The following is a 13,902-nucleotide window of genomic DNA, read 5'->3' on the forward strand; positions in this document are numbered from 1 at the left end:
ACATATACTTAATACATTCATACCTTACGATCGTTTTATTTTGAAATTATTAAATACGCGTACCTTTAGAAGCAGGGCATGCAGCGATGGGGATGTGTGAGCTTGAGTGCGATCCAGCCTCTCTCTAGCGTCGGGTCTATCTAACGGCAACCGGCACATGACTCTGGACAGCAACCTGACTCCTAGCAAGAACTCGTGTTCATAGTCGCTCTCCAACAGGGAGGCTCCGACCCAGAATAATGTCGCGAGGATCGTCAATTTATCATCCTACAAATTGAGATTAATATTAATTTCATAATTTTTTAAACAACAAATTATATTCTATATTATGTCAATGTATAATGTTTAATTTTCTTATCTCTATGGTAAATTGTTTTAGATTTATAGATATAGTTGTTGCAAAATACGACGGCGCGCCGCCCTTAGTTGTGTAAATGACCATTTTGTATACAGTAGATTGGGGGGAATAGAGACTAAAGTTAGAATAGGCAAAAATCTGGGATATCACAATACTTTTGTTGAGTTGTTAGATTTAACTTTGTTGAACTGAAAATGACTTTTATTTAATGTTTAAGAATATTAAATAGTTTTATTTAGTCATCAAAGTTTTTTAACTCATTAAAGATATTAAAAAGTTAATTACCTAAAGTTAGGTACCTATATAACAACTAAATAGTGCCAGTTCTATCGAAAAACTATTGTCCCCATACGTAACCTGATTCACCCCAAAGCCAAGGTGAATCGGGTCAAGCTAGTTTTCAGTTATCGTGTCGTGTATAAAAAAATTAAGGCTCCGGGACCATTTTAATCTCAATTTTATTGGTACCCTAATATTGAAATTGAATAATATTGAATAATTGAAAATTTGTGTTGAATTTGAAAAGAGTCCCATCTACGGTACGCGTCAATGTAGGCTATATGTAGTTAATGTAGCTGCTGACCAGTGACCGCTCTGTCGCGGACACACTAACAAAAATGTGTATTTACGATTACAACTATAAAAATAAAATCCACGCGCGCTCGTACTTTGCAACAACTATACGTGAAATAACCGATTTTTAGGCTATTGCGTAGTTTTAATCGCGGACTTTGAGCGCGGCGACCGAATCGAGAAATTCCGTAACGAAAATAAAACCCAACGTCGTGACGTCGCACTGCATGCGCATCATGAAAAGTCTGCCCATCTCTTTCTCGCGCGGTTTAGCTTATGCGTGTGAAGGGGACAGTTAATGTTTTGCTTTTGTTAATGTTTATAAATATAGCGTGGTCTTATTTTATTATTGTTTCAATATTAAATTATTATTGTCTAATTATAATTGCATAAGTTGATACAAAATGCTATGCATGCTATGCTTTACCGCGGCAGTCCCCGAGTGCCACACGTGTTTTTTTTTTAATTTTTCTTTGTAATAATGTATGAGACCGATTTATGATGACAATGAATAGTGTAATCCATTTAACAGACCTGCGTGGCGGTGTCGCCGAGCAGCTTCAGTGACTGCGCTGATCTCGACCGGCACAGGTTGGAGCAGGCGCCTTTACCGGCCTCAGGACACACGCGGCCGCGTTCTGACGACAAACATCGTTACAGGAATAATTATCCATACACCAACATTTCTTGTACAATAAAGTGATATAATATTATAAAGAGAAAAGATTTGTTTGTTTGTTTGTTTCAGAACAGAACTGTTGCTACAGAACCGATTTGAAAAAATCTTTCACTGTTTGGAAGCTACACTATTACCGAGTGACGTAGGCTATAATCTTTTTTGAAAAAAACTAGGGATCCTTATTAAAACTCCAATAATGTAATCCAAGGTGTAAAAAAATTACCTAAAATATTCTTTACATTGCGTCCCCTGCAAAAACTATTGATGATAGAATAAAATAATTTACTACGACTTTGTAGAACACATTATTATTTAGAAAAAGTTTCGCGACAGCATATATCTAACTATTGTAGTTATGCCGCAATAATTGTTCTTTTATTAAAAAAGAAATAAAACAACGTCAAATATCGTTGAAGTTATTGTTAAAGACCCGAGCGGAGTCGGAGCGGGCCGCTAGTGTACAATAAAGTGATTTTATGAAGCAATTAATTGTCGATGTGAGTCAATGACGGGAATCTGGTTTTTACTGGTGGTAGGACCTCTTGAGAGTCCGCACGGGTAGGTACCACCGCCCTGCCTATTTTTGCCGTGAAGCAGTAATGCGTTTCGGTTTGAAGGGTGGCAACCGTTGTAACTATACCTGAGACCTTAGAACTTATGTCTCAAGGTGGGTGGCGCATTTGCGTTGTAGATGTCTATGGGCTCCAGTAACCACTTAACATCAGGTGAGCTGTGAGCTCGTCCACCCATACTAAGCAATAAAAAAATCTTCATTGAAAAAAAAAACGCCATTTAAATCGATTTATTTTGCACATCATCTTCTGCAAAGAGAAATTCTGGGAAAATACTTGAATTTCTCACTGCATACAAGCGTAACTGGGCAAAATAATGTTACCGTGCTGCTTGTCAGATCCGGAAGCCTGCACGTTGCTCTTCCTGATGCAGTAGGACACGGAGTAGCTCGTGCTCCTCGTGTGATTGTTCACGCACCCCACGCACACGCCGGGAGAACGCTTGCCTGGTATCACTACGAAAATACACGCTTATTCACTCTCAATCTAAGATTCACACTTTCGAGTGTTTCATTATGAAAAAGATATTTAAAAGGAAAACAATAGATATTATTGAAAACAATAACACAAATATTCCTAATGAATCCTAAATTCCTAGTGAATATTTGTAAATCTATCAATTGTTTCATTGATATTATTTTACCATGGTTACAACAGGTTAGATAATATCGATGTGTGAAAGACTATTTAGTATAAACGCAATTTTTGCAACTTTACAGGAGAGCCATTTAAAGTTTGAAGTTTGGAAAAAAAATCATAAAAAAAAAAGCTTCTTCAGCTATTTCAATTATGTCAAGTTCAATTAAAAACATCGAACTGTTGATGCGAATACAAAGATAAATGTCGCTTACTAAGCGAAATGTCGCTTAAACCAAATAGCCTTTCACACCCCTCGATATTACAATGTACGCGTTTTCACTTAGTCATGTTCCCGACTTTAAAATTCCTATTGCTACGTCATTTCATTGAATCAATTTAATTTGATGTTTTTCATTCATATTCCCGTAAAATGTTACGTCTATAAACTGACCTGCAGGGTACGTAGCGCCGTTAGGTTGCTGTCCCTCCTTATTATTCAAATTTGGCGTCGATTTGAATATATCTCTCATGTAGTCCAGGGGCCTAAAGTTTGACTCGAGCGAATCAACAGCCGCCTCCAGAGTGAGAAGGAGTTCCGTGACGTAGCCCTGCATATCTTCTCCCTGCTCGGCAACAGTCTCCACCAGACGAGAGAGAATGTCGGAGACCATTCGGCCCGTCATCGCTACACCGATGAACCGGAACACCTGTTGAGATAATTCATCGTCAACATTGTTCAAAATTATATGACATAAGATGATTTAAGAAATATTATTCGACATCAACGACTATATCAGAATACGATCAATTCTTAACATAATTCATCAAGAAGAATGTATCATAGCGTTGATATCTTTGTAATAAAGTTATTATGTAGTTCATCGGGTAATATGTTTTAAATTATATTAGATAATTTAAATTAAATTATAAGCTTTAAATATATAATTCTATTGCATGTGTGTACTAAACAGCTGGACCGAATCGAATGATTTTTTGTATATATATTCATTCATCCATTTCATTCATTTTATGTACACAGGACAACGTCTGTCGGATCCGCTGGTACACATTAAATCAGAAATTACATTTAAAAGAAATACAATTAAATTACAATACAGTGTAATCGTTATTATTGTTGTATAGTTGAGTAGGTAGGTACCTGCAGGGATCGTCCTGCGTAGTGTCGCGACGGACAGGACAGGCCGAGCTGCAGGGCGGTCTGCGCCCAGCGCTCCGACACCAGCGCGTGCGGCAGGGACTCGCGGAACACTCGCAGCACGTGCCCCACCAGGGTCTGCATCTGTTGACAGCTCCGGAGTGTCCATACTGTGCCAACGAAAACAAAAAACAATTTATTTTTATCGATACTTTCTCTCTCTCTCTTCGATCGGTCCCTCACTGCTGAGGATCGTGACTCCGTCCGATTCCGTCAACTAGCTGTCTCCGTCGATCCCGTTTTGTAACTTGGTGGAGTGCGTCGCTGACAGGTACCCTCAGTTCCTCCGCTATTTGGACCGACCATCGTTTGGGACCTCTAGCCCTAGGCCTTTTTCCCTCTATTTTACTGGTCACCACAAGGCGTCCCAAATTACTGGTATTCCTGCGTGCAACATGACCAAAATATCGCAATATTCTTTGTAGGCAGGTTGTGGAGATATCGTTTCTTTATAATATTATTGCCATTTTAACGTAAACTTAATGGTCCCCTGGTAGTCGAATTTCGACTATAATTAATTGAAATTATAAGTTTGTACACTATTATGATTCTATTTTTAAATACTATTATACTTTTATAATCACAAATTTCGCCAAAACTACACTATAAACAAATATTAATAGAGACAAACAATATTAATTAATCTTTTTTAAATCTCATTTTAATTTATATTCTTATTGTTATGAAAAATAATAATATGGAGTGCAATGAAATGAAGATGATTAATTTGACACATTAATCAACAGGGATGAAATTAAATTAAATAAGATGAGATGATATGATACGAAATATAATCTCAGTAAAATGGTGATCATTTACTGAGATTTTTTTCAGTGGACTATTTGGAGGATCCCGAGAAGTTACGTCCAGCGGCTTTGTTTCATTTTTCCACATTTGTGCACTCTCACAGATATTAAACTGTTAATAAATCACCGTTGTTACACATTTAAACCTGAAGAAACACTTAATAGACAAAATAAAACAAATCACACAACTTCACTCCTCGCGTTCCCGCCAAAAAGTCCTTTTCTTTTCTATTAATTAATCTATTCTCAATTCGACCACAGATTTTAAGCAATAAGAAAAGTTTGACAATAAACAAATAGTATGCATGCGTGTGTGTGTGTCTTTATTGATTTAATGTATTTTTTATGCATAATTAAAAAAAATACTAACATTCTGCACTCCTATATATTCTATAAAAGTGTCAGAAATTTCAGACTCCTCCGTCCGCGCAGTTTTCGTAAAATGGAGTACAAAATGTTTGCTTAACGTATTAATATATAGATATAATTTCACCTTTAGCGGTAATGTCCTCATACTGCCAGAGCGGCATGTGGGTGGGTCGATTCGCCAAGAAGTGCACCAATGACTTGATGACGTCAGCGATCGGCATCTCGGCCGGCTCCGGCTCGGGGTGTTCCGGGATCGGGTCCGCGTCCGCCTCGCCGGTTATGATCACCGGGAGAGACGGGAAGTTATCGGTTTCACCTGCTCGCGAATTAAAGCTTACGTTAAGGTAAGGTACGAACGAGACGAGAACATTATATTATAATTACTAAATTAAAATTACGATTAATAGCTTTGAAAATGCTAAAAGAATGTGTTCCAAATGTTTTTTTGGAACGAAGTTCCTTATGGGACGATGCGGAGGGGTACCCTAATCAAGAAAAAACATCCGTAACGTAAGATTTTTATTATTTATCTATAGTCTTAGTATGATACTAGGCTTAGGCTATACACTGTCTAATGTGTAGTTCTACGTGATGACGGTTATTATTATTATTCATATAAATAGCTGTTTCTTTGTATATTATTATTATATATTTTTTATAAATTATTGTGAATTAAATAAAGTTGATAACTTTGTAAAGTAGTTTTTTTTATTTTTATCAATAAAAATCATAATAAAAATGTATATCCGAATAATTATTTTCTTTATACCTCGAATAGAACTTTAAGGAACTTCGTTCCTATCCGGTGTTCCACGACACCAAACATCTTTTTTTATAATTTATTCACAAATTTTTTAAAAGTAGTTTAAACACACTTCTAAAAATGCAAAATGTCAAAATGTTAATGAGCCTTCTTGTTCGTACAACTGATTAATTACTGACATGTGGTGTTGCGATAGTGGCACATAAAAAATACTATTCCTTTTTCGCACTTTTATTGTTCTTTTCTCAAATATTCGGTATTATAATAATTAAAAATGATCTGACACCTTTTTTACGCCTTACTCATTCAATCATCTTCGCCGTCTTCTTTTTCTCTGTCATTCTCTTTTCTCTTTCTTTACCGTTTTCTCTCACTCTGATCTTAACGCTCCATTTCACGCTCTTTCCATACGTTTCGTTCTTACCAATGTTACATACATATATTAATGTAGGTAGTGTTTAAGTACGAATGTTACCTTCGGGTGTGGTTTGAGGGTCTGAGCTGAGGGACCGGACGTGCGACCTCGGCGAGTGCGCGCATTGGGGCTGCTTATCAAACGACGCATCAGGCTCTGAAACAATTTCAACAATATGTCAATATTACTTTAGCCAAAATTATACGAACAAGGTGTACTTTCCTAAATATCTTCGATCGATTCTTTATGGAAAGTCAACAAACTCTTGTACAACAACTATTGGAAACTCAACAAAAGTATTGTGAGATCCCAGATTTGTTCCTATTCCTCCAATCTACTGTATGGAAGGAGAAAACGTGTTGCGCTGACCCCACGTGACCGGGAAAAGGGCAGGAAAATAATGATAATGATGAATATGTTAGGCAAAGTACATACCGGTGAAGTTGTGTTGAACAATGGGCAGCGTAGGCGGAGTACCGAGCCCCAGCTGAGCGGACCGGCTCGCCAGCAGCGTCTTCGCTACCGTCAGGTGGTCGTGGTGGGCGGCCACCGCCACCAGCAGGTTCAGTAGCAGCTGCCGGCAATGCTGGTGAACTATCCACCTGCAACAAGATCGCGCACGTAAGCCCTGCAGAGGAAAACGTTGTTTAGGGCTGCGAATGTTCCGTCCGTTGATATATTACTTCTATGACTAGTGTAGTTTAAACAGCACACACACTGTTACACGGCTAGTTTGTTTGTTGGCTCTGCGTATAAAAATCAACTACGTGTGACGATGTGTGTGATTAAAATTCAACAAACATAACCAATTCGTTAGAAAAACCCAATGTAATTTATTTTAAATTTTATAAAAATACATTTTCTCTTTTTCGAAATAATAATTAAAAAGGGGTATTCAAATTTTAGATATTTCTCGGTTTTTTTAAAGAAAATAGTAAACAAATGTTGGAAAAAACATGTTACCTTGTGTGGTCCATCCCGAGGAACACTATGTGTAGCATCAGCGGAACATGAATAGACCAGTCTATCTCGACTCCGTCGAGGACGACGTCACAGAGCAGCATGACCGCCACGTTGCACCGGTGGAAGCCGGAGATCGGTTGGTTGCTGTCCGGCAAGTACTCGGTGAGGAGAGCAAAGAAGCCGCCGTACTCCGGCATCGGGAGGGGTCGCGGCTGGGGCACGTCCACGCGCGCCTCCTGGGGCGTCGAAGGAGCGCTGCCCTGAAGGGGCGTAGCGCTTAAATCCGGACCGAAGCCAGTCTGGTGAATGTAGTAATTTAATAATGAACAATGGTATGGTACTGTTAAAGAAATTACAGACATCATTGTTTGAGTAAAAACATTCCCAAATCACTGTACAAAAAATATAAATTTCTTTTATTTATTCATTCGGACAGCACGTAAAATCTACTGGATCTGGTCAGACTTAAAAAATGATGTATATTGCTGAAAATATAGTGAAAATTTGGTAGGCAACGGCTTGGCTCTGCCCCTGGCATTGCTGACGTCCATGAGCGACGGTGATTACTTAACATCAAGTGGGCCGTATGCTCGTCTGCCTACAACGGCAATAAAAAAAAAAGATAATATATGTACTACTGTACTACCATCAGGTGGGTCGTATGCTCGTCTGCCTATAAATGCAATATTTTATTTTCTAAAGACACAATTATTTTACTGGTGGTAGGACCTTTTGTGAGTCCGCGCGGGTGGGTACCACCACCCTACCTATTTCTGCCGTGAAGCAGTAATGCGTTTCGGTTTGAAGGTCAGCCGTTGTAACTATACTGAGACCTTAGAACTTATATCTCAAGGTGGGTGGCGCATTTACGTTAACACCAGGTGGGCTGTGAGCTCATCCACCCATCTAAGCAATAAAAAAAAAGGCAATGGGTCATCATCAGTACAGTGGGATACGTACTGGGGTGGCGTCACCATCAGAGGGCGGCGGAACGTCTTCCAGGGCGGGCGGCGTTGAGCACGGCGGGTTTGACGACCGCTTGTCCTGTCTCGGGTTGGGCGTGTCCGGTGCCTTAGCTCCACTATTAATACACACAATATTCATTTATGATTTCAGTCTGTATGTAAGCATTAGTCCACAAGGTTGCTGAACCAATTCGAGTGAGGTTTTCAGTACATCACTTATTAAAATATTTTTAGGTTTGTTAAACACTTTGTATTATAGATATGTATATGTTTATCGAATTTAACGCGACCTTTAAATGAGTCTGACCTTTCATTTACTGCTCTGCACTACATCTTCATCTTAAAATGCACAATATGAATATCAGTTGATTACTATACTACGTATTTAATATACTAGGGGTCGCCCATAATTACTTGAATTATGAGTTTGAACATATCATTAGTATGGTTCTATTGTCACATTTATATAATCATCATTTCTATATTAATTAAAGTTCTATAATCACAGATTTTGCCAAGGTTACAATATAGACAAATAACATTAAAGGCAAAAAATATTAATCTATTCTCAATTTGACCACAGACTAACAATAAATGAAAAAGTACCATAAATGCGTGTGTGTGTCAAATGCATGGTAGTGTGTGTAATGTTTATAGTATATTTTTATGAATAACTTTAAAGAAATATTTGCATTCTGCATTCCTTCTCTATATACTCTTTCCTCCTCCCTGAGTCGCATTCCTCATGTCTGAGGGTCGTGAACATCTCCTTCCATATTCTCTATAAGTATAAGGAAATTTAATACTCCTCTGTCCGCGCAATTTTCGCAAATAGGGATACAAAGTTTTTGCTTTACGTATTAATATATAGATGTACAATTATTAACAAGCACGGCCGTGTCAAACAGTGATGTTCGTTTGTCACTGTACATTTCGATCGTCAATTAAGGGTTCGTGTTTCCACACGTCGTCGCGTGACAAATATGTACTATTCGGAAAATCCGAGCCGTGTAGGCAGCCTTTGTTTATTGGAAAGCTCAATATAACGAGAGTATAACGGAAGCTGTAGGCATTTTCTTTTTTAAAGTATCAAATTTAAATACAGATAATAAACTGCGGAAAGAGTTTTAGTATAAGGATGCTAAATGAGAGAGTTAGCTAGTGTCAATGTGTTGGAGGTTAAATCCTATTATTGTTTAAGATGGCGCGAAAATACCGCGTTTAAAACATATCAGGTACATATCTGAAATATAAAGTAAATAAAAAAAATACATAGCTTGTAGCTCCTATTAGACTTAACATTTTATTATTAGTGAAATTCGGGTATATAAGTTTATACAACGATTTTGTACAGGAAAATGCTCTTAGAAATTTCAGGAAATCCAATTTCACGGAAACTCCTTCGGTATAATAATATATACCTATAAAACTTTATTCCGGCAGTCTATTGACGTCGTTGCATGGTTTCATTTGAAGCCACAGACATTTTGAACGTTAAAGGACATTTAAAGAGTGTAAAATTGAAAAATTCTCTTTGTAAGCAAAAATAACGTTTTGAAACCTAGCTCTTTGATGAGAGAGAAATTTTGGGACCGCCTCCGGTATACGATACCTCCGAAGGAGCTCTGCTAAGCAACGCAAATTAATTCGATAATGCCCAGGCATTTCCAACTTAGCTGAGAATAATCCCATAAACATTCAAGTACACTCTAAAACTCGATAATTAATGAGATGAAATACACAATTTGGGCTGAAATAGCGTCCTCTTATGTAATTCTATTTTCGACCTTTCACGTTTACAAGTCCACTTGAAACGTCTACAAGGGAAAAATATGTATTTGGATAAATGTTTAATGAAGAAGGTGCGAGATTGCACCAGTACTTATTGCAGTCCTGCTATTCAAGTCTCATTCTCATATTTGTTTCAGTAATTGGTTTCGAAAATAAATCTTTTATTAACATGTAGCATAGTTTAGACAGTGAGTTATCAATAATTGGGCTCTAAACACGTCATTAATGATCCTCCCGATCCATTAACGATGCTTTTAGGTACCTCAAGCACCGGTCATCGTCCCCGCCGAACCCGTCACTTGCGACGAAGGGCTTGACGAGTAAATTAACCCAAAAGACACAGCCCACTGAGTTGAACTTCTAAATCAGCAAGTAAACGTGGGACGGGCTATTGAGTGGAATCGAGTGAGTGAGTTCCTGCTGCTACAGAGTACCAACGGTGGATTTGTAGAAATTCCTTTACCAATATAGTGATAGAACCTTCTTTTAAGTTATATAGGTTTTCAAGTATATATTTATTTTTCAGTTTATCTTTAATTTGTCTGTCTTATTTGTCAAGCCAGTCACACGATTTTTTATAAAAGTTATAGTGACAAGAGACGTCTCAGCCTTATGTGTTTCCTGGACATCACATATAGACGTTTTTTCCTAAGCTTACTAATATAAGACACTAAACAGATGGAAATTATTATTAATACTAGTGGTAGTCGAAATTTGACTATAACTAATTGAAATTATAAGTTTCTACAGTAATAAAATCCTATTGTCAAAATCTATAATCACATATTACGGCAAAACTATTTAAGGAGAAACAATATTTAATCTATTCTCAATTTAACTACAGATTATAAGCAATCAGAAAAGTTTGACAATAAACATATTGTATTTATTATACTTGACACACACACGCGTGCGTGTTGTCAAGTACATGGTAGTGTGTGTAATGTTTTTTTTATTGATTTAATATATTTTATATGCATTATTTTAAAAAAAATTAACGTTATGAGCTTCTTTTCTATATTCTCTATAGTGTGGGAAATTTCATTCTGCTCCGTCCGCGCAATTTTCGTAAAAAGGGATACAAAGTTTTTGCTTCACGTATTAATATATAGATAATATATGTACATATATAGCGTCGGTAATATACTAATACACTAATAGTCGTAGTCAGTAATAGATATATTAGTGACTCCTCAGTCTTCAAATTACTTGTCGTTGTTTCTCTGTAACTTTACGAGTCCGAACACGAAATTCCATTGGCGATACTTTAAGTAAATTCGTTGTCAGATGTTTTTGTTCATTATCAAATTCGCAATACACACTAGATATGATCTAACTAAAAACACCACTGTATTTAATCTATATAACACATGCAACTCAAATTTCGCGCCAGAATGGAATACAGTTGTGCCAATCTGACCAAAACAAAAAAAAAGTTTGAAAACATAAACAAATCATCCACTCTCGATACTTTTTTGACTGAATCTATCTTTAAAATAATTGAGTGTTTATAAATTTTTTAAATAATTGGATGGGTTTCAATTTCGTATTTAGAGCTCAGCCCGACTAAGACGGAAACAGTTTCGAGTGTAAGCCGATGTAATGAGACGAGAATGAATAAGTTCCGGCAGCGAATCGAATTAATTCCGTAAAATCGGAGCCCCTATTTGAGTGGCTTTAGAACTACTCAGACATGTTCAACTCCGGTTCTCTTGTTATATTAATAACATTTTATGTGTAAATACGAAAACTCGCACAGTCGCGAAACACCAATAACTACCGTACAAGACAACTGTAATAAATAGAATATGAAAACAAAATTGAATTTGAATTTGAAAAAAACATAGCAATTGTGTGGGAAAGCTTATAAAGCTGTGTTATATCATATAACAAAAAAAAGGAATTAGTATCTCATTCGTATTAAGTATTTAAATCTCAAAGAGAACAATAACATTGATTTAATGTAACTTATGCAATATTGGCTGGCACGTGATCGACTACGGGCCCAAATTAGCTTGATACTTTCCGCATGACCGTCATGGGGTCTCAGCTCACCCCGCGTCGTGCTATAGACCTACAGAGCTAATCATTAATCGTTACATTCTACCCTTCCTGATACAACGATTTTATTACGAATTTATCAACGTCCGAAGATGTCACATTATTAATGTAATATTTTTTATTACACGCTTTATATTAGCTTCACTTGTATGTTTGTAACTGACTCCTTTAGACGCGATTTTGACCCACGTTAAACGCCCTGATTTCATTCAAACTTTGTAGATTTATCGAGGACCGATGACAATACACTAATTTGATAAGATTATTCCATTATTTAATTTGCAAAATAATATTTTTGAAAATTAAATAATTTGTATCTATAGTCGATAAGGCAGGAATTGATGTTAAAGTACTTAATAGTTTAAAAAATACGTTTTTATAGAAAATTTAATTAAAAAAAATGAAAATTCAATTTTAATAAATTTAAATTGAAAAAAGTGTAAAATATATTATTTAAAAAAAAGCGTGGCTTGCTTTTTAAGATATTATTGAAATAAGTTCTTAGGTCAGTTGAATTTTATATAAAGCGTGTTTTTAGTTTTTTAAAACTATTATTTATTCAAATAATATTATTGTATCGATGCATGGCTGCAGTCGTTACATCATTCTCTATTTGATAGTTCATGTCCCAAGATAGTTATGGCCATGGTCTTCGGTAAAAAACAGGTACAGGTCACTCATTTAGACAATGAAAAAGTAAATAGGGAACAACCAACCTTGCTTTGGCGGGATCTTCACCGCTATGCCTCTTCGTGTGGATGGTTCCTTTCTCGACTGGCGCCAGTTCACCTGTCCGACCGGTTGCGTCCTAACACACAACACGTGACGTTAGCGAATAGCGATCCCTTTTGTACCCACGAATGCGACAATTAGAAACGAAATTCGCAATAGAAATTGAAAGTAGTTTCTGATGACTTTAGTTGTCTGTAGACACCGCAACGTCTACAATAGTAAACTATTTGAGTCTAGATCTTAGGGTGTAAGTGAGAAAGTATTATCGGGTGAGTGTGATATTTAGCAATCGAAAATATGTATTTACATAACTAAAGGCAAAACAGCTAGGTAACATTTTCCCTTCTGTGTGCGAGTTTTTTAAAGTTCTCGATAGAGTAAAAGTTAACCCAATTTTGTATGCAGTTGGAATAGCGCCGTTGGAAACGTAGGCAAACGAACCCATTCCATACAAATATGAGCTAACTTTTACGCTATCGAGAACGTTAAAAAACTAAACACACTGTTCATTGTCAAACGTTTTCTTTCTCTTTTAGGGGCTATTGACGAGCTTTATCAATTAATAATATTTTTGGAGTACTTTTCTCATTTTAAATGTCAATAGAAAATACGTGAAAAGGTATATTTTTTGAATGAATGAGCAGGGAATTGTTTCAATTTTGATGCGTGTTCTACTGGTCCCCCCGGTCCCCCGGTCACCTGCGAGCCGGTGCCGGGTCCGTCGCTGTGTCCCGACGTGGCCTTGCGCATGGATGTGAGCCTGTAGAAGGGCGGAGTCTCCGTGCGCTCGATGAGACAGTTCAAAGTCTCGACTGTCTGCAGTTCCGTCATCATCTCATCAAGAAGTCGCTCGGGCCGGGGTCGGGCCAGATATAAGACAACGCGTTTCGCCTGCATTGTAAAATTAAATAACTATTACCTAGCGCTCCGGTTAAAACATACTCGCCAGTTTAGTCAAAAATATTGCAACGCATCGTATCCCCTTTGTCTCTTTGAGCACTTCTAAATTAAAAGGGCTATTAGAGGACAAAAACACTCGAGCACTCAACATCAAAGTCCA

At 37.1% G+C, this 13,902-nt stretch overlaps 1 protein-coding gene across 7 annotated transcripts in view; it reads right to left on the bottom strand.

Moving 5' to 3' along the window:
• LOC105841451 (protein furry) overlaps positions 1–13,902 on the bottom strand; it is a 169,076-nt gene that overhangs the window by 20,989 nt on the left and 134,185 nt on the right. For all 7 annotated transcript variants that reach the window (XM_062670942.1, XM_062670953.1, XM_062670935.1 and 4 more), the window contains 12 exons: positions 13,542–13,733; positions 12,827–12,918; positions 8,254–8,374; positions 7,294–7,592; positions 6,766–6,932; positions 6,391–6,486; positions 5,277–5,468; positions 3,921–4,087; positions 3,213–3,468; positions 2,506–2,637; positions 1,466–1,569; positions 64–267 (listed from right to left, as the gene is read on the bottom strand). In XM_062670942.1, the coding sequence (XP_062526926.1) occupies positions 64–267; positions 1,466–1,569; positions 2,506–2,637; positions 3,213–3,468; positions 3,921–4,087; positions 5,277–5,468; positions 6,391–6,486; positions 6,766–6,932; positions 7,294–7,592; positions 8,254–8,374; positions 12,827–12,918; positions 13,542–13,733 (2,022 nt within the window). The remainder of the gene's footprint in view (positions 1–63; positions 268–1,465; positions 1,570–2,505; positions 2,638–3,212; positions 3,469–3,920; positions 4,088–5,276; positions 5,469–6,390; positions 6,487–6,765; positions 6,933–7,293; positions 7,593–8,253; positions 8,375–12,826; positions 12,919–13,541; positions 13,734–13,902) is intronic.

This window comes from Bombyx mori, chromosome 1 (assembly GCF_030269925.1).
Source record: "Bombyx mori chromosome 1, ASM3026992v2".
Lineage (NCBI taxonomy): Eukaryota > Metazoa > Arthropoda > Insecta > Lepidoptera > Bombycidae > Bombyx > Bombyx mori.